The sequence below is a fragment of the Colobus angolensis genome, unplaced genomic scaffold (genome assembly GCF_000951035.1).
Source record: "Colobus angolensis palliatus isolate OR3802 unplaced genomic scaffold, Cang.pa_1.0 Scaffold216, whole genome shotgun sequence".
NCBI classification, from domain to species: domain Eukaryota; kingdom Metazoa; phylum Chordata; class Mammalia; order Primates; family Cercopithecidae; genus Colobus; species Colobus angolensis.
Window position 1 is genome coordinate 961,575 of NW_012115333.1, and position 24,591 is coordinate 986,165.

Below are 24,591 nucleotides of genomic sequence, written 5' to 3' on the forward strand. Positions count from 1 at the left end.
TTTCTTTCTTTCTTTCTTTCTTTCTTTCTTTCTTTCTTTCTTTCTTTCTTTCTCTCTCTCTCTCTCTCTCTTTCTTTCTTTCTTTCTTTCTCTTTCTGTCTGTCTGTCTTTCTCTCTCTCTCTCTCTCTTTTTTTCTTTTAGGAGGAGTCTTGCTCTGTCGCCAGGCTGGAGTGCAGTGGTGCAATCTTGGCTCACTGCAACCTCTGCCTCCCGGGTTCAAGCGATTCCCCTGCCTCAGCTTCCTGAGTAGCTGGGACTACAGGTGCACGCCACCACGCCTGGCTAATATTTTGTATTTTAGTAGAGATGGGGTTTCACCATGTTGGCCAGGTTGGTCTCGATCTCCTGACCTCATGATCCGCCCGCCTTGGTCTCCCAAAGTGCTGGGATTACAGGCATGAACTATTGCGCCCGGCCCAACTTTTAGATTTTTGAAGATCCCCTAAATTGTTCTCCATAGTTGTTGTACTAATTTACATTTCCACCAACAGTGTATGAGGGTTCCCTTTTCTTCACATCCTCACCAGCATTTGTTATTGCCTGTCTTTTGGATATAAGTCATTTTAACTGGGGTAAGATGATACCTCATTGTGATTTTGATTTGCATTTCTCTGATGATCAGTGATGTTGAACAGCTTTTCATATGCCTGTTTGCCATTTGTATGTCTTCTTTTGAGAAATGTCTATTCAAATCTTTTGCCCGTTTATTGATCAGATTATTAGACTTTTTTTTCCTGTAGAGTTGTTTAAGCTCCTTATATCTTCTGGTTATTAATCCCTGGTCAGATGGGTAGTTTGCAAATATTTTCTGCCATTCTGTGGGTTGTCTCTTCGCTCTGTTGATTATTTCCTTTGCTTTGCAGAAGTTTTAACTTGATGTGGTCCCATTAGTCCATTTTTGTTTTGGTTGCCTGTGCTTCTGGGGTATCGCTGAAGAGATTTCTGCCCAGACCAATGTCCTGGAGATTTTCCCCAATGTTTTCTTGTAGTAGTTTAACAGTTTGAAGTCTTAGATTTAAGTCTTTCTGGACTTTTGTATATGGAGAGAGATACGTGCTTGTGGATATTCACTTTTCTCAGCACCGTTCATTGAGGAGACTTTTTTCTCCAGTGTATGTTCTTAGCACCTTTACAAAAGTGAGTACACTGTAGGTGTGTGGATTTGTTTCTGGGTTCTCTATTCTGTTCCATAGTCTATATGGCTTATTTTATTTGAGTACTATGCTGTTTTGGTTACTATAGCTCTGTAGTATAATTTGAAGTCAGGTAATGTGATTCCTCCAGTTTTGTTCTTTTTGCTTAGGATAGCTTTGGCTATTCTGGGCCTCTTGAAGCCCCATATAAATTTTAGGATTTTTTTTTTCTATTTCTGTGAAGAATGTCATTGGTATTTTGATAGGAATTGCATTGAATCTGTAGACTGCTTTGGGTAGTATGGACATTTTAACAATAGTGATTCTTCCAACCCATGAACGTGGAATATTTTTTCATTTTTTGGTGTCCTCTTTAATTTATTTCATTAGTGTTTATTTATTATATTTTTTAACTTTAAGTTTTGGGATACATGTGTAGAACATACACGTTTGTTACATAGGTATACTTGTGCCATGGTGGTTTCACTGCACCTATCAACTCATCATCTAGGTTTTAAGCGCTGCATGCATTAGGTATTTGTCCTAAGGCTTTCCCTCCCTTTGGCCCCCACCACCTGACGGACTCTGGTGTGTGATGTTCCCCTCCCTGTGTCCATGTGTTCTCATTGTTCAACTCCCACTTATGAGTGAGAACATGTGGTGTTTGGTTTTCTGTTCCTGTGTTAGTTTGCTGAGAGTGATGGTTTCCAGCTTCATCCATGTCCCTGCAAAGGACATGAACTCATTCTGTTTTATGGTTGCATAGTATTCCATGGCATAGATGTGCTACATTTTCTTTGTCCATTCTATCATTGATGGGCATTTGGGTTGGTTCCACGTTTTCGCTATTGTAAATAGTGCTGCAGTAAACATATGTGTGCCTGTGGCTTTATAGTAGCATGATTTATAATCCTTTGGGTGTATAATCAATCAGTAATGGGATTGTTGGGTCAAATGGTATTTCTGGTTCTAGATCCTTGAGGAATTGACACATTGTCTTCCACAATGGTTGATCTAATTTACACTCCCACCAACAGTGTAAAAGTGTACCTATTTCTCTGCATCCTCTCCAGCATCTGTTGTTTCCTGACTTTTTAATAATTGCCATTCTAACTGGCATGAGATGGTATCTCATTGTGGTTTTCATTTGTATTTCTTCAGTGATGATGAACTTTTTTTCATACGCTTCTTGGCTGCATAAATGTCTTCTTTTGAGAAGTGTCTGTTTATATCCTTTGCCCAATTTTTGATGTTTTTTTTTTTTCTTGTAAATTTGTTTCAGGTCCACATTGTAGATTCTGGATATTAGATCTTTGTCGTATGGATAGATTGCAAAAATTTTCTCCCATTCTGTAGGTTGCCTGTTCACTCTGATGATAGTTTCTTTGGCTTGTGCAGAAACTCTTTAGTTTAATTAGATCCAATTTGTCAGTTTTGGTTTTTGTTGCTATTGCCTTTTGTGTTTTAGTCATGATGTCTTTGCCCATGTCCATGTCCTGAGTGGTATTGCCTAGGTTTTCTTCTAGGGCTTTTATGGTTTTAGGTTTTACATTTAAGTCTTTAATCCATCTTGAGTTAATTTTTGTATAAGGTGTAAGGAAGGGATCCAGTTTCTGTTTTCTGCATATGGCTAGCCAGTTTTCCCAGCACCATTTATTAAATAGGGGATCCTTTCCCCATTGCTTGCTTTTGTCAAGTTTGTTGAAGATCAGATGGTTGTAGATGTGTGGTGTTATTTCTGAAGCCTCTGTTCTGTTCCATTGGTCTACATATCTGTTTTGGTACCAGTACCATGCTGTTTTGGTTATTGTAGCCTAGTAGTATAATTTAAAGTAAGATAGCATGATGCCTCCAGCTTTGTTCTTTTTGCTTAGGATTGTCTTGGCTATACAGGCTTTTTGGTTCCATATGAAATTTAAAGTAGTTTTTTCTAATTCTGCAAAGAAAGTCAGTGGTAGCTTAATAGGAATAGCATTGAATCTATAAATTACTTTTGGCAGTATGACCATTTTCATGATATTTATTCTTCCTATCCATGAGCATAGAATTTTTTTCCATTTTGCTTGTGTCCTCGCTTATTTCCTTGAGCAGTGGTTTGTAGTTCTGCTTGAAGAGATCCTTTACATTCCTTGTAAGTTGTATTCCTAGGTATTTTATTCTCTTTGTACCAATTGTGAATGGGATTTCACTCATGATTTGGTTCTCTGCTTGTCTATTATTGGTATATAGGAATGCTTGTGAGTTTTGCACGTTGATTTTATATCTTGATAACTTGCTGAAGTTGCTTGTCAGCTTAAGGAGTTTTGGGCTGAGACGATGGGGTTGTCTAAATATACAATCATGTCTTCTGCAAACAGAGACAATTTGGCTTCCTCTCTTCCTATTTGAATACCACTTATTTCTTTTTCTTGCCTCATTGCCCCGGTCAAAACTTCCAATACTATGTTGAATAGGAGTGGTGAGAGAGGGCGTCCTTGTCTTGTGCCAGTTTTCAAAGGGAATACTTCCAGCTTTTGCCCATTCAGTATGATATTGGCTGTGGGTTGTCATAAATAGCTCTTATTATTTTGAGATATGTTCCATCAATACCTAGTTTGTTGAGAGTTTTTAGCATGAAGGGATGTGGAATTTTATCAAAGGCCTTTTCTGCATCTATTGAGATAATCATGTGCTTTTTGTCATTGGTTCTGTTTATGTGATGGATTATGTTTATTGATTTGCATATGTTGAACCAGCCTTGCATCCCTAGGATGAAGCCGACTTGATCGTGGTGGATAAAGCTTTTTAATGTGCTGCTGGATTCGGTTTACCAGTATTTTTTTTTTCTTTAGACGGAGTCTCGCTTTGTCACCAGGCTAGAGTGCAGTGCTGCAATCTTGGCTCACTGCACCCTCCCGGGTTCAAGTGATTCTCCTGCCTAAGCCTCCCAAGTAGCTGGAACTACAGGTGTGCACCACCATGCCCAGCTGTTTTTTTTTAATTTTTAGTAGGGATGGGGTTTCACCATGTTGGCCAGGATGGTCTTGATCTCTTGACCTCGTGATTCGCCTACCTCGGCCTCCCAAAGTGCTGGGATTACAGGTATGAGCCACTGTGCCTGGCCTGGTTTACCAGTATTTTATTAAGGATTTTTGCGTCAATGTTCATCAGGGATATTGGCCTGAAATTTTCTTTTTTTGTGTGTGTGTCTCTGCCAGGTTTTGGTATCAGGATGATACTGGCCTCATAAAATGAGTTAGGGAGGAGTCCCTCTTTTTCTATTGTTTGGAATAGTTTCAGAAGGAATGGTACCAGTTTCTCTTTGTACCTCTGGTAGAATTCAGCTGTGAATCTGTCTGGTCCTGGGATTTTGTTTGGTTAGTAGGCTATTAATTACTGCCTCAATTTCAGAACTTGTTATTGATCTATTCAGGGATTCGACTTCTTCCTGATTTAGTCTTGGGAGAGTGTATGTGTGCAGGAATTTATCCATTTCTTCTAGATTTTCTAGTTTATTTATGTAGAGATGTTTATTGTATTCTCTGATGGTAGTTTGTATTTCTGTGGGATCAGTGGTGATAGCCCCTTTATAATTTTTTATTGTCTATTTGATTTTTCTCTCTTTTCTTCTTTATTAGTCTAGCTAGTGGTCTATCTATTCTGTTAATCTTTTCAAAAAACCAGCTCCTGAACTCAATGATTTTTTGAAGGGCTTTTTGTGTCTCTATCTCCTTCAGTTCTGCTCTGATCTTAGATATTTCTTATCTTCTGCTAGCTTTTGAATTAGTTTGCTCTTGCTTCTCTAGTTCTTTTAATTGTGATGTTTGGGTGTCGATTTCCAGCTTTCCGATGTGGGCATTTAGTGCTATAAATTTCCTGCTTAACACTGCTTTAGCTGTGTCCCAGCACAACCCTGGTATGTTGTCTCTGCTCTCATTGGTTTCAAATAACTTCATTATTTCTGCCTTAATTTCGTTATTACCCAGTAGTCATTCAGGAGCAGGTTGTTTAATTTCCATGTAGTTGTGTGGTTTTGAGCGAATTTCTTAATCCTGAGTTCTAATTTGATTACACTGTGTTCTGAGAGACTTTGTTATGATTTCCTTTCTTATGTTGTGATTTCCATTCTTTTGCATTTGCTGAGGAGTATTTTACTTCCAATTATGTGGTCGATTTTAGAATAAGTGCTATGTGGTGCTGAGAAGAATGTATATTCTGTTGATTTGGGGTGGAGTGTTCTGTAGATGTCTATTAGGTCCACTTGGTCTAGAGTTGAGTTCAAATCCTGAATATCCTTGTTAATTTTCTGTCTCGTTGATCTGTCTAATAGTGACAGTGGGGTGTTAAAGTCTCCCACTGTTATTGTGTGGGAGTCTAAGTCTCTTTGTAGGTCTCTAAGAACTTGCTTTATGAATCTGGGTGCTCCTGCATTGGGTGCATATATATTTAGGATAGTTAGCTCTTCTTGTTGCATTGATCCCTTTACCATTATGTAATGCCCTTCCTTGTCTTTTTTGACCTTTGTTGGTTTAAAGTCTGTTTTATCAGAGACTAGGATTGCAACCCCTGCTTTTTTTTGCTTTCCATTTGCTTGGTAAATAATCCTCCGTCCCTTTATTTTGAGTTTATATGTGTCTTGGCACATGAGATGGATCTCCTGAATACAGCACAGTGATGGGTCTTGACTCTTTATCCAATTTGCCAGTATGTGTCTTTTTTTTTTGAGACTAAGTCTTGCTTTGTTGCCCAGGCTGGAGTGCAGTGGGTTGATCTCAGCTCACTTCAACCTCCGCCTCCCAGGTTCAAGGGATTCTCCTGCCTCAGCCTCCCAAGTAGCTGGGATTACAGACTCATGCCACCACGTCCAGCTAATTTTTTGTATTTTTAGTAGAGACTGGGTTTCACTATGTTGGCCCAGCTGGTCTTGAACTCCTCACCTCATGATCCACCCGCCTCAGCCTCCCAAAGTGCTGGGATTACAGGCGTGAGCCACTGTGCCTAGCTAGTCTCTGTCTTTTAATTGGGGCATTTAGACTATTTACATTTAAGGTTAATATTGTTATGTGTGAATTTGATCCTGTCAACATGATGCTATCTGGTTATTTTGCTCATTAGTTGATGCAGTTTCCTCATAGTGTCGTTGGTCTTTATATTTTGGTGTGTTTTTGCAGCTGGTACCGATTTTTCCTTTCCATATTTAGTGTTTCCTTCAGGAGCTCTTGTAAGGCAGGCCCAGTGGTGACAAAATCCCTCAGCATTTGCTTGTCTGGAAAGGATTTAATTTTTTAAATTTTATTATTACTATTATTATTTTGGTTATGAAACTTTTTTTGGCTGGATATGAAATTCTGGGTTGAAAATTATTTTCTTTAAGAATGTTGAATATTGGCCCCCACTCTCTTCTGGCTTGTAGAGTTTTCATAGAGAGATCCATTGTTAGTCTGATGGGCTTCCGTTTGTGGGTAACCTGTCCTTTTTTTCTGTCTGCCCTTAACATGTTTTCCTTCATTTCAACCTTGGAGAATCTGACGATTATGTGTCTTGGGGTTGTTCTTCTCGAGGAGTATCTTAGTAGTGTTTTCCATATTTCCTGAATTTGAATGTTGGCCTGCCTTGCTAGGTTGGGGAAGTTTGCCTGGGTGATATCCTGAAGTGTGTTTTCCAACTTGGTTCCTTTCTCCCCATCACTTTCAGGTGCACCAATCAATCATAGGTTGGATCTTTTCACATAGTCCCATATTTCTTGGAGGCTTTGTTCATTCCTTTTCACTCTTTTTTCTCTAACCTTGTTTTCTCACTTTATTTAATTAATTTGATCTTCAATCACTGATACCCTTTCTTCCACTTGATCGGATTGGCTATTGAAGCTTGTGCATGCTTCATGTAGTTCTCGTGCCATGGTTTTCAGCTCCATCAGGTCATTGAAGGTCTTCTCTACACTGTTTATTCTAGTTAGCCATTCATCTAATATTTTTTTCAAGGTTTTTAGCTTCCTTACGATGGGTTCGAACATCCTCCTTTAGCTTGGAGAAGTTTGTTATTACTGACCTTCTGAAGCCTACTTCTGTCAGCTCGTCAAAGTCATTCTCCGTCCAGCTTTGTTCTATTGCTGGCAAGGAGCTGCGATCCTTTGGAGGAGGAGCACTCTGGTTTTTAGAATTTTCAGCTTTTCTGCTCTGGTTTCTCCCCATCTTTGTGGTTTTATCTACCTTTGGTCTTTGATGTTGGTGACCTACAGATGGGATTTTGGTGTGGATGCCCTTTTTGTTGATGTTGATGCTATTCCTTTCTGTTTGTTAGTTTTCCTTCTACCAGTCAGGTCCCTCAGCTGCAGGTCTGTTGGAGTTTGCTGGAGGTTCACTCCAGACCCTGTTTGCCTGCGTATCAGCAGCAGAGGCTGCAGAACAGCAAATATTGCTGCCTGATCCTTCCTCTGGAAACTTCGTCCCAGAGGGGCACCCGCCTGTATGAGATGTCAGTTGGCCCCTACTGGGAGGTGTCTCCCATTTAGGCTACACAGGGGTCAGGGACCCACTTGAGGAGGCAGTCTGTCCTTTCTCCGAGCTCAAGCACCGTGCTGGGAGAACCACTGCTCTCTTCAGAGCTGTCAGAGATGTTTAAGTGTGCAGAAGTTTCTGCTGCCTTTTGTTCAGCTATGCCCTGCCCCCACAGGTGGAGTCTACAGAGGCAGCCGGCCTTGCTGAGCTGTGGTGGGCTCTAGCGAGTTTTAGTTTCCCGGCTGCTTTGTTTACCTACTGAAGCCTCAGCAATGGTGGATGCTCCTTCCCCTGCCAGGCTGATGCCTTGCAGTTTGATCTCAAAGTGCTGCGCCAGCAGTGATCAAGGCTCTGTTGGTGTGGGACCTGCCAAGCCAGGCATGGGACACAATCTCCTGGTGTGCTGTTTGCTAAGACTGTTGGAAAAGCAGAGTAGTTGGGCGGGAGTGTCCCGTTTTTTCAGGTACTGTCTGTCATGGCTTCCCTTGGCTAGGAAAGGGAAATCCCTTGACCCCTTGTGCTTTTCGGGTGAGGTGATGCCCTGACCTGCTTCGGCTCACCCTCCGTGGGCTGCACCCACTGTCCAACCAGTCCCAATGAGATGAACCAGGTACCTCAGATGGAAATGCAGAAATCATCTGTCTTCTGTGTCGATCATGCTGGGAGCTGCAGATCAGAGCTGTTCCTATTTGGCCATCTTGGAATGGAATCCTGAATTAACCTCATTATCATTATATAATGACCTTTGTCTCTTAGTTTTTTTCATGAAATCTGTTTTTTCTGACATAAGTATTGATACTCCTGCTCTTTTTTAGTTTCCATTGACATGGAGTCTATGTGTGTCTTTATATGTGAAGTGTGTTTTTTGTAGGCAAGAGATCAATGGGTTTTGTTTTTTCAATTTAGCCACTCTATGTCTTTTGATTGGAGAGGTTAGTCCATTTACATTAAATGTTATTATTGATAAGTAAGAACTTACTCCTGCCATTTTGTTATTTGTTTTCTGGTTGTTTTGTGGTCTTCTCTTCCTTCTTTCCTTCCTGTCTTCCTTTAGTGAAGGTGATTTTCTCTGGTGATATGATTTAGTTTCTTGCTTTTAATTTTTTGTGTGTTCATTGTATATTTTTAGGTTTGTAGTTACCATGAGTCTTGCAATACTATCTTATAACTCATTATTTTAACCTGATAACAACTTAGCACTCTGTATAAACAAACAAACAAGGAAAAAGAAAACGAATGAAACTAATAAAAAGCTTATGACTTAACTTCATCCTCCTGCTTTTTAACTTTTTTGTTGTTTTTATTTATATCTTATTGTACTATTTCTGGAAAAGTTGTATTTATTATTTTTCATTGGTTCATTGTTTATTCATTCTGCTTAGGGTAGTTTACACACCACAGTTACAGTGTTATAATAATTGTGTTATAACAGTGTTACTTTTTGTTGTTGTTGTACTATTACCAGTGAGGTTTGTACTTTCAGATAATTTTTTTTTTTGAGACAGAGTCTCACTCTTGTCGCCCAGGTTGGAGTGCAATGGTGCCGACTTGGCTCACGGCAACCACCGCCTCCTGGGTTCAAGCAATTCTCCTGCCTCACCCTCCCGAGTAGCTGGGATTACAGATGTCTGCCACCACTCCCGGCTAATTTTTGTGGTTTTTGGTAGAGACGGGGTTTCACCATGTTGGCCAGGCTCGTCTCAAACTCCTGAGCTCAGGTGACCTGCCCACTTCGGCCTCCCAGAGTGCTGGGATTACAGGGATGAGCCACCATGCCCGGCCCAGATTATTTTTTATTGCTCATTATTATTATAAGAGAGGATCGAAATCCTCTCTTTAGCATTTCTTGTAAGGCAAGTCTGGTGTTGATGAAATCCCTCAGCTTTTGTTTGTCTGGGAAAGTCTTTCTCCTTCATGTCTGAGGGATATTTTCACTCGATATACTATTCTAGGGTAAAAGTTTTTTTCCCTCAGCACTTTGAATATATCATGCCAGTCTCTCCTGGCCTATAAGGTTTCAACTGAAAAGTCTGCTGCCAGACATATTGGAGCTCCATTGTATGTGATTCGTTTCTTTTCTCTTGCTGCTTTTAGGACCTTTTCTTTACCCTTGAGCTTTGGGAGTTTGATTATTTCATGTCTTGAGGTGGTCTTCTTGGGTTAAATCTACTTGGTGTTCTATAACCTTTTGTACTTGGATATTGATATCTTTCTCTAGGTTTGGGAAGTTCTCTGTTCTCTGTTATCCCTTTGAATAAACTTTCTATCCCTATCTCTTTCTGTTCCTCCTCTTTAAGGCCAATAACTCTTAGCTTTTCTCTTCTGTGGCTATTTTCTAGATCCTGCAGGTATGCTTCATTGTTTTTTATTCTTTTTTTCTTTTGTCTCCTCTGACTGTGTATTTTCAAATAGCTTGTCTTCAAGCTCACTAAATCTTTCTTTTGCTTGATGAATTCTGCTATTAAAGGACTCTGATGCCTTCTTCAGTATGACAGTTGCATTTTTAGCTCTAGAATTTCTGATTAAATTATTTCAATCTCTTTGCTAAATTTAGCTGGTAGAATTCTAAATTCCTTCTCTGTGTTATATTGAATTTCTTTGAGTTTCCTCAACACAGCTATTTTGAATTATCTCTCTGAAAGGTCACATGTCTCTGTTTCTCCAGGTTGGTCCCTGGTGCCTTATTTAGTTCGTTTGGTGAGGTCATGTTTTCCTGAATGGTATTGATGCTTATAGATGTTCTTTGGTGTCTGGGCATTGAAGAGTTAGGTCTTTATTGTAGTCTTCACTGGCTGGGCTTATTTGTATCTGTCCTTCTTTGGAAGGCTTTCCAGATACTTGAAAAGACTTTGGTGTTGTGATCTAAGCTGTATCTGCTTTAGGGGGCACCCCAAGTACAGTAATGTTTTGTTTCTTGCAGACTCATAGAGGAACCACCTTGGTGGCCTTCCATAAGATCCAGAAGCATTCTCTAGATTACCCAGCAGAGGCTTTTCTCTCTCTTACTTTCTCCCAGAGTCTCTCTGTGCTGAGAGCCTGGATCTGGGGGAGGGGTGACAGAAGTATCCCCATGGCCACCACTGCCGAGACTGAAGCTAACACAGTACTGGGTCTCCCGCAAGGCCCGCTGTAACCACCTTTGTAACCAAGGCCCGCTGCTACCACCTTTTTTCACTCAAGGCCCTAGAGCTCTACAATCAGCAGGTGGTGAAACCAGCCAGGCTTTTGTCTTTCTCTTGAGGGTGTGGAGTTCTCCCAGGCCCTGAGTGGGTCCAGAGATGCTGTCTGGGAGCCAGGACCTGGAGATGGAAACCTTAGACGTCTACCTGGTGCACTAATTTACTGTGGTTGAGCTGGTGTTGAAACCACCAGACAAAGTCCTTCCCACTCTTCCGTCCTTTTTCCCCAGGCAGAGGAGTCTATCCCTGTGGGGATGAGTCCCAGGCCTGGAAAATTCACCAGAAGCTGACTGAAGAGCCCTTGGGCCTTAAGTAAACATTGGCAGTAGCCTGGCATTACTCCCCATGGGCCATGGGGCCTTGCTGCTGTGGGCCTTGGGCGAGACTCTGAGATGTGTTGGCTTCAGGTGTGAACCACTGCATTCACAGTTATCCTTTAGTCTCTAAAGTTTAGTGTTCTAAATGTGACTAGATAGGTTTCCTCACTGGAATCAAGTTGGAAATTCCTTTGTGATTAGCATGGTATTGTCAGCTCTTGCCTCCCTCCACCCCCAGCCAATTGCCTTCCAAAACTTAACATTGCTTTATCTTCTGATGAGCCCCGTTTGTAGGCTTAGGTTTGCTCTATTCGCTGAGCTTGTTCTATCCAAAGGAAGAAAGAATAGCAGCATTGTAGAGTAGGGAAGGTGTTGGTTTGGATTAAGTTATACTGGCCATCAGATTTGAGCTTTAACATACTAGGGGCATATTCTAGGCACCTGTTTAGCTTTGGAGTTGTATCATTTCTTTTTTTATTGTGGTAAGAACGTTTAATAATGAGATTTGCTGTCAGCAAAATTTTAAGTATATATCATTATTGACTGTAAGTATAGTATTGTATAGCAGATCTGTAGCGCTTATTCATCTTGCTTGACTGAAACTTTATGCCCGTTGCTTAGTAACTCTCCATTACCCCTTTCCCCCAGCCCTTGGAAACCACCATTCAACTGTTTGGTTCTATGAATTTGACTATTTCAGGTATTTCATGTAAGTGGAACCATACAGTATTTGTCTTGTGACAAGTTTATTTCACTTAGTATAATGTCCTCAAGGTTCATCCATATTGTCACATATTATGGAATTTCCTTCTTTTTGAAGACTAAATGGCATTTTGTTGTGTGTATATACCACGTTTTCTTTATCCATTCATTTGCTGGTGGACATTTATGTCATTTCCACATCTTGGCTATTGTGAATAGTGCTATAGCTAACATGGGAGTGCTAATATCTCTTCAAGACCCCGATTTCAATTCATGTGGATAAATACCCAGAAGTGTAATTGCTATATCATATGCGAGTTGTATTTTTAATTTTTTGAAGAACCTTCATACTGTGTTCCATAGCATCTGCACCATTTTGCCATCCTACCAACAGTGTATAAGAGTTCTAATTTCTCTACATCCTCACCAATACTTCTTATTTTCTTTCCTTTTCTTCTTCCTTTCTCTTTCTTTCTTTTCTTTTCTTTTTTTGTGGCAGTGTCTCACTCTCACCCAGGATGGAGTATAGTGGCACGATCTTGGCTCACTGCAACCTCCGCCTCCCAGGTTTGAGCAATTCTCCTGCCTCAGCCTCCCAAGTACCTGGCACTATAGGTAGCGCCACCATGCCCAGCTAATTTTTGTATTTTTAGTAGAGACGGGTTTTACCATGTTGCTCAGGCTGGTCTCGAACTCCTGGCCTCAAGTGATCCACCTACCTCGGCCTCCCAATGTGTTGAGATTATAGGTATAAGCCACTGCGTCCGGCCTTATTTTCTTTTTTTTTTTTTTTTTTGATACTGGTTATCTTAATGGATGTGAGGTGGTGATATATCACTGTAATTTTAAATTTTAGTTTGCATTTCCCTGATGATTAGTGATGTTGAAATTTTTTCCATATACCTGTTGGCCATTTGTATATCTTCTTGGAGAAATTTTTGGTACTTTAAAATATTTTCTATCTCTTTGTTGAAATTCTCACTTTGTTCATGCATTGTTCTCTTGACCTCAGTCAGCATCTTCATGAGAGTTGTTTTAATTCTCTATCAGATAAATTATATAACTCTATTTAATTAGGGTTGATTTATGCAGATTATCTTGTTCCTTTGTTTGGAACATCTTCGCCTGGTTCTTCATTTTCCTTGACCCACTGTTGGTGCCTGTGTGTTGGACAAATAAGGTACGTCTCTCATTCTTCATGGACTTGTCTTGTACAGGAGACGGGCCCCACCAATTAGCCTTGTCAGAGATTCTGGGGGCCTCTACCACCTCTTTCTCTCCCCAGAGAGAAGCTGGAGGCTGTGTTTTTTGTCTGCTTGTTCTGGGCTTAGCCAGAGTGGAGAGCCATGGCATGTACCAGCACAAGCCACTGTCTCCTGTTCTCCCCTGAGCACCTAGAGTTTGCCAGACCGATCAGAGCCTCAAAACTAGAGAGATATATGCAAGTTCTTTTGGCAGCCCTGGAGAAGTTGGGGCACTAGAGGCACAGATCAACTCTTTACCTCCCCACTAGGAAGCAGAGAGCTGGAGCTTTTCGTCTGTGGAGGTGTATCATTTCTGCTTGTCATGATTTTCATGAGGTTAGCCTGCCCTGTATCCATCCCTAGTTATTCTCCAGGATCAGGACATTGCTCAGAACTACAATACACTGCTGTGAATAGATCTGTTGGAACTGTGGTACGTGCAGTTCCATCTGACTTCTGCTTTATGACTTGCTGCTTGGATTCTCTTGTACCATATCCAATTTGTCATTTGGGACTTCCTGGAACATTATATAGGAAAAATTATTATCTTTGTGACCGTGGATAGAAATTACGATTTACAATGTAATTTTAGTCTATGACTAAACCTGTTTGCCTGATTTTGCCAGGCCCTTTTGACACTGTTTTGGATATTTTGACTGTCCTCATTCAAACCAACCTCTGCAGTTTGAATAGTTTTCTTTAGCCCACAATCAGAGCTATAGTGTAGCGCTCTGAATGCTTTTGGCTCATTTCTTTCTTCTCTGCTGTTTTTCAGTTGTCTGAGTGTCCTAGCTTGTCACTTGTTTCAGATCCTTGCTGATAGAACCAGTATAGTGGAAAATACAGGATTTCAAATCAGAAAGCCTGAATTCAAGTCCTAGCTTACTACTTTCTATTTTATTACCATCAAGAAGTCACTTTATCCAGCAAAGAGGCCTGATTTTTTAAAAAGTCACTTCATTTTGTTAAAACTTAGTTTCCACATCTTATGAAATAAAAATATCTTCCTTACAGAATAGATTGAAGATTAAATGAGAATGCATATGCAAAAGCTTTGAGACTGGAAAGCAATATGCAAATGTTAATATTATTGTCATTTCTGGTTCTTTTCTCACTAAAGAAGTTGCATATAATTATTGTGACTTAGAGTAAAATCTTGAATTGATCTTGGCAGGTCTTTGAGCCACTTTGGCTTTTGAATGACTGGTTGAGCTGATGGAGGTCACAGGGAAAGACTTGGCAGGACAGTTGATAGATTTTTGCATGTTGTAACAGAAGCTCCCTTCCTCAAGGACAGGGAAAATGTTTATTTTCTATTATACTGTACCTAGAAAGTTATCTACTTAATCAGCATTAATTGATACAGATTAACATGGCTGCCTCAATCGAGTGACCCCTCCAGTTTTAACTAGGATGCATCTCATTTAAATTAAATGGACTGAAATCATGTTGTAAATCATAGTTTCTTTCTGTAACCAGGAAAATAATTTAATGATTTTTTTCAAAATGTACAGTCTTGCTTGATAAAACCTTAATACAATTTGCTGTTTTCTCATCTCAGGAGTAGACTGCATTTTGTATTTGAAACAGAGTCTCTGTCACTCAGGCTGGAGTGTGATGGCGTGATCACAGCTCACTGTAGCTTCAGCCTCCCAGGCTCAAGCGATCTTCCCACCTCAGCCACCCGAGTAGCTAGGACCACAGTTGTGGGCTACCATGCCTAGCCAATTTTACTTATTTATTTGTAAAGATGGGGGTCTTCCTGTATTGCCCAGGGTAGTCTCGAACTCTTGGGCTCAAGCAGTCCTCTTGTGTTGGCCTCCCAAATTGCTGGGATTACAAGCATGAGACACTTTGCCCAGCCGTAGACTGCATTTATAGAAGTTATTTTCATCGGGTGCAGTGGCACACACCTGTAATGCCAGCTACTTGGATGGGAGAATCACTTAAGCCCAAGAGTTTGAGGCCAGGGTGGGCAACATAGCAAGATCCTGTCTCAAAACAAAAACAGAAACAAAAAAATTGAATTTCTTTTCTGAGCTTCTCCCAGATGCAAATCTCTTCTTTATAGTGTAACTCTCAACCTTTCAGCTGTGTGATCTCTGTCACTTACCCAGTTTTGCTGACTGCATTTTATCCTTGAAGGACTTCAATGCTGTCATTTCCTCAGCTAGTGTCAGTGAAGTTGCTCAGCCGAATAACACTGAAAATATGTTTTGAAAGGACCAGAATTATTTAGACAAAAATGAGTTAATAAAACATTAACCACTTAAGAGAACATTCACAAATCAAAATATATGTCTTCATAGTCTCATAAACTAACCAGAAACTATTATTGGTATTCTACAATAATATCTTAGGATTTTTTTTTTCTTTTTTTTTTTTTGAGAGACAAGGTCTTGCTCTGTCACCCAGCTGGAGTGCTGTGGCTTGATCATAGCTTAACTGCAGCTTCCACCTCCTGGGCTGGAGTGATCCTCTCACCTCAGCCATTGAATAACTGGAACTACAGGTGTGAGTCACCACATCCAGCTAATTTTTAAGTTTTTTGTGGAGATGAAGTCTCACTATGTTCCCCAGGCTGGTCTCAAACTCCTGAGCTCAAACAATCTACCTGCCTCAGCCTCCCAAACTGTTAGGATTACAGGCATGAGCCACCACGGCTGGCCAGGCTGTTTTTTTTAAAAAGGAACTCAAATTAAAAACGTATATTGGTGGCATGTGCTTGTAGTCCCAGCTACTCAGGAGGCTGAGGCAGGAGAATTGCTTGAACCTGGGAGGCGGAGAGTGCAGTGAGCCAAGATCGGCCACTGCACTCCAGCCTAGGTGAAAGAGTGAGACTCTGTCTTAAAAAGAAAACAAAACAAACAAATGAAAGTTTATATTGGGGTTTTGTTTTCTTCTCAAAAATATTTTTTAAAATCTGTTTTTAAACAATAGTTGTATTTTTAAAAACATCAATTTTAAAATCTCCCTGATTCTGCTATCAATATTTTGAGCAAGGGCTATATAAATATATGTCCCTCAGCCCAGTACTTACCTAATCTTAGAGGAGTCAAGATATTTAATAGCAGTCTTTCAATTAAACAACTTATGGGAGAAAGAAAGATAGAGGGTTTTTTTCTTTTTTCTTTTCTTTTTTTTTTTGTTTTTTTTTTTAGATGGAGTCTTGTTCTGTTGCCCAGGCTAGAGTGCAGTGGTCAATCTCAGCTCACTGCAACCTCTGCCTCCTAGGTTCAAGCGATTCTCCTGTCTCATCTTCTAGAGTAGCTGGGACTGCAGGCACGCGCCACCATGCCTGGCTAATTTTTGTAGTTTTTCTTTTCGTATATATTTTTTCACCTAAAGTATTTAAAATATGTGGTATTTTAACATAATTGAACATAATTTGCTTTGTGAAGTCTTTATTTGAATCTATAGTCTTATGTTTAGCTAGAATTTTGATTTTTAATTTTTATTTTTATGAGTACATAGTAGGTGTGTATATTTATGGGATACATGAGATATTTTGATACAGACATACAATGTGTAATAATCACATCAGGGTAAATAGGATATCCATCGCCTCAAGCATTTGTTTAACTGAAATTTTTGTAGCAGATTTATTTTTTATTATAGCAAGGTAAAAGTTCTGTTTATTTTAGCAGCTTAAAAATCTTTTAGAAGGTGCTTTTATGGTACTGTTATGAATATTAATAACATTTTTGCTAATCTGAGGCTCAGGAATGTTGCAATAAATTAGAACTATGTAGCTTATGGACACTTAATGTCACATGAGTTTGAAAAAAAGTTTTTGATAATATGAAGGGTATCAATTGAGATTCTACATCATGCTTATTGTTTAGTTTTAGGTTTTTTTTTTTTTTTTTTTTGAGACACAGTCTTGCTCTGTTGTCCAGGCTGGAATTCAGTGGCATGATCTGAGCTAACTACAACCTCAGCCTCCCAGGCTCAAACAATTCTTATGCCTCAGCCACCCCAGTAGCTGGGATTACAGGCGGGCACATCACACCTAGCTAATTTTTGTATTTTTAATAGAGATGGGGTTTTGCCATGTTGACCAGGCTGGTCTCGAATTCCTGGTCTGAAGTGATTCTCCTGCCTCAGCCTCCCAATGTGCTGGGATTACAAGCGTGAGCCACTGCGCCTGGCCTAGTTTTATTTTTTTTTTTTTTTTTTTTTTTTTTTTAGATGGTGTCTTGCTATGTTGCCCAGCCTGTTTCAAACTCCTGGGCTCAAGGGATCCTCCTGCCACAGCCTCCTGAGTAGTTGGTACTACAGGCGTGGAACATTGTGCACAGCTAATGCTTGGGTTTTAAGGAATTCCATGGCCTAGTAAGATTCAGCTATGTGGAGTCTGGAGCTGAGACCATTTAGAAAATGGTGACATCATTTGTGCAGATTCAATAGCTGGTTAATGTTGTTGCTAATTGAGCATGTCATTTTTTTCTTTTTCTCACAAAGTAAGGTCAAGACTTCAGAGCCAGCAGTTTGCTATGTCTGTCTAATGCTTGAAAATATTAATAAGTTTTTCAGTTTTATAGGGTACATATCCAGATCTTTCAGAATTTCTACATTTTCTAGTTTTGAAGACACTGTTAAGTTCAGTTTTGTAGGGTTTTTTTGTTTGTTTTAGAGAAAGGGTCTCACTCTGTAGCCCATGCTGGATGGAGTACAGTGGCAGGATCATAGCTCACCGTAGTCTTGAACTCCTGGACTCAAGTGATCCTCCCAACTCAGCCTTTGGACTAGCTAGGACTAAAGATGTGTGCCACCATGCTTGGCCTGTTTTGTACTTTTAATATTACCTAATAACTTTACTATTAGTGAAGTCAATGCATTTTTCCTTTCTGAGAATGAATAATGATTAAGTTATAAACAAGTGACTCCCAAAGAATGCAAATTTTATTTGAAAATTATACTCTCGCTTAAATAAACTTTAAATCTCCAGTTTGGTTTTACTCTAAGGATCAAGTTCCTTCATGCTATATTCATTTGGCCAATGATTTAGGAATAGGCTTAAAAATGATTTGCTGCTTTTAGCCAATGGTAATAGTTCACAGCACATTTATCATCCATTGTTATTTCAGAAGTTGTTGAAAACCTGGTTGCAAATGATAATTCACCTGACATACCAGAGGCAATTGATAGACTCTTCAGAGACATAGCAAATATCAACAGGGAGTCTATGGCTGAAATAACAGACACTCAGGTTAGTATAAAAATAATTCTGTTTATGACAAGTTTTGATAATTCTTCATTTTAATCAATGTATTATATAGGTAAAAAAGTAGTCTTAACCCTTGCTAAACATAAAAATCTATTTTTGGATGTTCACACCTAATTTAGGGGAAAAAATGTTAGAAACCAATGGAAAAATATGTGCTCAAGTTTAAATATTTATTATTTATTAGCAATGTTATTTATTATTAATATTTATTAACCTCTCCAGGCCTCAGTTTTCTCATCTGTTAAATGATAATAGTAATACCCACCTCTAAGTGTTGTTATGAATAGTAAACAAAATAACATGTATAAGGTCCTGGGCACACATGAGTTCTCTTTTCCTTCCCTTTGCAGCAAAGTAGTGGAGCCACCCAGTAGTTGATTATAAGCCTTCAGAAGTGCTTTTTTGGGGGGTAATTTTCTAATGTTTAAATGAAGGTCTGTTACTTATTTAATATGGAAATTGTCTTGAGGGTTGAAACACTTTTGAGAACATTTACCTTGGGCAGATACTTGCATTTTGGTGATTACTTATATGGAAAGGTGAGAAGAAAGTTTATTGTAAATCTCTCTTCCTCTTTATATATATATGTATCTATATATGTATGTATGTGTTTAGGTATATGTAAATACCTTTATTTAGATATAATTTACATACCATGCAATTCACCCATTTCAAGTATGCAATTCAATAGTTTTTAGTATTTCACAGAGTTGTTGTGCACCTATCACCACGGTTAGTTAATTTTAGAATATTTTCATCACCTCAAAAAGAAACCTCACGCCCATTCACACTCTCCATTTCCTCCCATCCCCTTCCCTCCCTCACCCTCAGCCCTAGGCAACCGCTAATCTACTTTTGGTCTCTATGGTTTTGCCTAATGAGGACATTTTATATAAATAGAATCATACAATGTATGGTTTACTGACTGCTTTCACTTAGCCCCATGTTTTCAAAGTTCATCCATGTTGTTGCATGTATTTGTACTTCATACATTTTTATGACTGAATAATATCCCATTGTATGGCTATACCATATTTTGTTTGTCCATTCATCTATTGATGAATGTTTTCATTGCTTCTACCTTTGGGCTATTATGAATAATCCTGCTATAAATACTCATGTACAGATTTTTATGTTTTTATTTTTCTTAGGTTTGTACCTAAGAATGTAATTGCTGGGCCATGTGTTAACTCTAAACTTTTGATGAACTGCCAGATTGTTTTCCAAAATGGCTGTACCATTTTACATTCCCACTAGCAGTATAAGAGGGATCCAGTTGGTGGTGACTCACGCCTGTAATCCCAGCACTTGGGAGGCCAAGGCGGGCGGATCACAAGGTCAGGAGATCAAGACCATCCTGGCTAACACTGTGAAACCCCGTCTCTACTAAAAATACAAAAATTAGCTGGGCGTGGTGGCGGGTGCCTGTAGTTCCAGCTACTCGGGAGGTTGAGGTAGGAGAATGGCGTTAACCCGGGAGGTGGAGCTTGCAGTGAGCCGAGATCACACCACAGAACTCCAGCCTGGGCGACAGAGCGAGACTCCATCTCAAAAAAAAAAAAAAAAAAAAAAAAAAAGAGGGATAGAGGGATCCAGTTTTTCCACCTCCTTGCTGACAGTTTTCATTATTTGTCTTTTTGGTTATAGTCATTTTAGTGGGTATGAAGTGTTATCTCATTGTGTTTTTTATTGCCACATAACATAAAATTTACTGTCTTAACCATTTTTAGGTGTATAGTTCCCTTGTGTTAAGTATGTTCACATTGTGCAGCCATTCTCCAGAACCCTTTTCATCTTGCAAAACTGAAACTCTATACTCATTAAGCAACTCCCCCTTGCCCTCTAAAATTCTTACGAATTTTGAGATCAGCTTGTCAACCACAATTCTACTTTCTGTCTCTATAAATTTGACTACTCTCAGTACCTCATGTAAGTGGAATCATATAATAATTGTCTTTTTGTGACTGGTTTATTTCTCTTAGTATAATGTCTTCCAGGTTCATCTGTGTTGCAGCATGTGTCAGAATTTTCTTCCTTTTTAAGACTGAATAATCCATTGTATGTGTATACCACATTTTGTTTATCCATTCATTTGTTGATGGACACTTGGGTTGCATCTACCTTTTGCCTATTGTGAATAATGTTGCTATGAGCATTGGTATGGAAATTTCTGGTCAAGTCCCTGCATTCAATTCTTTTGGATATACACCCAGAATTGGAATTGCTGTATCATACGACAATTCTGTTTTTAATTTTTTGAGGAACCGCCATACTGTTTTCCATAGCGACTATAGCATTTTACATTTCTATTAATAGTGAACAAGGGTACCAGTTTCTTCACATTATCACCAATACTTGTTCTGTTTTTTTATTGATAGTAGTCATCCTAGTACTGTGAGGTGGTATCTCAGTTTTTTATTTATTTTATTTATTAATTTATTTTTTAGACTATCACATTCTGTTGCCCAAGCTGGAGTGCAGTGTTAGGGTTTCAGCTCACTGCAACCTCTGCCTCCTTGTTTGAAGCAGTACTCGTGCCTCAGCCACCCAAGTAGCTGGGATTACAGGCAGGTGCCACCACACCTGGCTAATTTTTGTGTTTTTAGAAGAGATGTGGTTTTGCCATGTTGGCCAGGCTGGTCTCGAACTCCTGGCCTCAAGAGATCACTCACCTCGGCCTCCCAAATTGCTGGGATTACAGTTGTGAGCCACTGTGCCTGGCCGTAAATCTCTTTTTAGATCATAATCTCTTACTGTACTTAGCTGTTAGTGAAAACAAATTATAAGATTCCAAGAGTTTGGTTTTGTTTATTTGTTTGTATTTTGAAACAGTGTCTTGGTCTGGAGTGCAGTTGCATGATCTTGGCTCACTGCAGCCTCGACCTCCTGGGCTCAAGTGATCCCCCTCAGCCTTCCAAGTAGCTGGGACTGCAGGCGTGTGCCACCATGCCTAGCTAATTTTTTCTATTTTTCGTAGAGATAGGGTTTCTCCATGTTGCACAGGCTAGTCTCGAACTCCTGAGCTCAAGCAGTCTGCCCTCTTCGGCCTCCCACTGTTAGAATTACAGGCATGAGCCATAAGAGTTTGGTCTTATTTTTCAAGAAGATCTGCTTGGTTTTGGAAATGCCTTGAATTTATTTTGTTTCTGGAAAGTCTAATCTTCATATTATTTACTTCTGTCTGCAGCATGTATTTACAATGCTTATCATTATACATTTATGTAAACCTACGACAAAACCTGCCACATCTTAGGTGCTTAATACACATGTGTTGAATAAATATGTTTTGTGATTATGAAGTATTTACATAGTTTATCTTATCCTTTCTAACACAATATGAGAAAATACAAAAAATTATTTAAAATCATAAAGTAACATAACTTTACAGAAAGTTTAAAAAAATGGATACAAAATCACATGCAAACACACACTTGAATATAACAAGTATCATTTTAATGTATTTTCTTTGATAGTTTTACTGTTTAAATGTTATTTGGCTATAATTGTACGGTACATATAATATTTCTGACGTCATAAAAGGCAATTTGCTCTGTGTTTCCAACATTTTAAAATAAACATTTTCAAACAGAAAAGTTGAAAGAATATTACACTGGACACCTGCGTAACAGCCACTTACTTTTTACAGTTGTAAACATTTTACCCTATTTGCTTTATCACATAGACATTTGTCCATCGACGCATCTTATTTTTTGGGTGCATTTTAAAGTGAGTTGCTGACAACAGTACATTTCCCCCCCAAATGTTTTAGTGTGCATATCATTGACCAGAATACAATATTTTATTTATTGAAGTTCTTTTTCTTTTTTTTTTGAGACGGAGTGTCACTCTGTTGCTCAGGCTGGAGTGCAAGTGGCATGATCTCGACTCACTGCAACCTCTGCCTCTCGGGTTTAAGTGATTCCCCTGCCTCAGCCTCCCGAGTAGCTGAGACTACAGGTGTACAGCACCACGCCCGGCTATTTCTTTTGTATTTTTAGTAGAGAAAGGGTTTCACCACGTGGGCCAGGCTGGTCTCAGACTCTTGACCTCAAGTGATCCACCTGCCTTGGCCTCCCATAGTGCTGGGAGCCACCATGTCCAGGCATGACCACTATTTTAAGGGGATGAATACTATTCCATCAAGAAAGTTTATCATAATTCACCTATTTATTTCTTTATTATTGGATATTTATATTGTTTCATTTATTTATTTATTTTTATTGAGATGGAGTCTCGCTCTGTCTTGCCCAGGCTGGAGTGCAGTGGCATGATCTTGGCTCACTGTAACCTCCGCCTCCTGAGGTCAAGTGATTCTCATGCCTCAGCCTCCTGAGTAGCTAGGATTACAGGCGCCTGGCACCACACACGACTAATTTTTGTATTTTTTAGTAGAGACAGAGTTTGACCATGTTGGCCGGGCTGGTCTCGAACACCTGACCTCAGGCAATCCGACCGCCTTGGCCTCCCAAAGTGCTGAGATCACAGGCGTGAGCCACCGCACCTGGCCGAACACTTTTATATATTGCCAAATTGCTTTCCAAAATGCCAAAAGGTAGCTTCTTTAAGCTATTTTAGTCTGGATGTTCATTTCCCATCATAATATGTCAAATCATTTGTTCTTCTGGGTAATTTGGAGTGCGGTATTAACTCCATGTGTTTTTAGTGATACAAATGAAATAATACTTAGTATGAAAGTCGGCCGGGCGTGATGGCTCATGCCTGTAATCCCAGCACTTTGGGAGGTCGAGGAGGGCGGGTCACCTGAGGTCGGGAGTTTGAGACCAGTCTGGCCAACATGGTGAAACCCCATCTCAACTAAAAATACAAAAATTAGCTGGGCATTATGGCAGGTGCCTGTAATCCCAGCTACTTGGGAGGCTGAGGTGGGAGAATCACTTGAACCCGGGAGGTGGTGGTTGCAGTGAGCTGAGATCACGCCATTGTACTCTAGCTTGGGCAAAAACGTGAGACTCCGTCTCAAAAAAAAAGAAAAAAGAAAATAATCATTTGATCAACTGTGGCATTGAGGATACTATGTGATGGAGATGGACATGATAATTAGCCCCAGAATAATAAGTGAAATGACAGCCGTGCTACATTAGGCCATTTTCATTGGTATAAAGGAAATACCTGAGGCTGGGTAATTGATAAGGAAAAGAAGTTTATTTGGCTCATGGTTCTGCAGATCGTATATGAAGCATGGCACTGGCATCTGCTTCCGGTGAGGGCCTCTGGAAGTTTCCAATCATGGTGGAAGGGGAAAGGGAGCAGGCATCACATGATGAGAGAGGAGGAAAGAGAGAGGAGGAGGTACCAGGCTCTTTTTTAAGAATCAGATCTTGCAGTAACTAATAGACTGAGAACACACCCATTACTGTGAAGACAGCACCAACACAATGAGGGATCCACCCCCGTGACCCAAGTACCTCCCATTAGCCCCACCTCCAACACTGGGGATCAAATTATGATATGAGATTCCCAGGGGAAAAATATCCAAACTATATTACATGCTAAATAAATCATCTGTTTAAACTGAAGCTCATCAGAAAAATGTGGAATGGTAAGTGAGAAAAGTGGCGTGGAAGAAAAGACTTAAAACTAACATACATTTTGTACCACTGCTGTGCATAAATTGGGTTAAAAAAAGAAAACTAAAACAACTAAAGAATAAATGATACAAAGTAATACAATTAATTGCCAAGTTGTATACAACTTAATGAATATATGAATTCAAAGAAGAAAGAACAACGTAGACTGTAATGGCTGCTGAAAGCTTCATTTATGTTGTTGGTGAGACTGAAATGGATTTTAGTTACAAAAAAACAAAGGGAGGAGGTATATCAGGTGAAGCCAATAGTATGAATAAAGACACATCGATAGGAATGAACAAGTTGTGTTCAGGAAATAGATAATTACTCTAACAGTGGGTAAGTTTTTGAGGGGAGAGGTAGTATGGGACTAGATTATGGAGGGCCTGGAAATGAATAGTTGCATGAGCATACAATATTCAAGAATGAAAATACCGTTGGAGGCGGCCAGTATTTTAACTACCTAAGGAAATGTTTCTCTTTGACCAGATTGAAGAAATGGCAGTAAACCTATGGAACTGGGCACTTACTGGAGGAGGTTGGCGTGTAAACGAAGAGCGGAAAGTTAAAGGTACGTATACATATTGTGACATGTATTATGAGGAGTGTTCTCACTATATATTGGATAGTGTTCCTGCAGTTTAAATAATGTTTTGGCCAGTTCTTAGATAGAGATTTGTTAAAAGACAAACAAAATAACCCAGGAACACTGGTTTCTCAA

At 39.6% G+C, this 24,591-nt stretch overlaps 1 protein-coding gene across 2 annotated transcripts in view; it reads left to right on the forward strand.

Annotated features, from left to right (window-relative positions):
- The window catches only part of TEX11 (testis expressed 11), a 350,946-nt gene that overhangs the window by 15,841 nt on the left and 310,514 nt on the right, over window positions 1-24,591 (forward strand). For both annotated transcript variants that reach the window (XM_011943127.1, XM_011943129.1), the window contains 2 exons: window positions 18,143-18,264; window positions 24,360-24,441. In XM_011943127.1, the coding sequence (XP_011798517.1) occupies window positions 18,143-18,264; window positions 24,360-24,441 (204 nt within the window). The remainder of the gene's footprint in view (window positions 1-18,142; window positions 18,265-24,359; window positions 24,442-24,591) is intronic.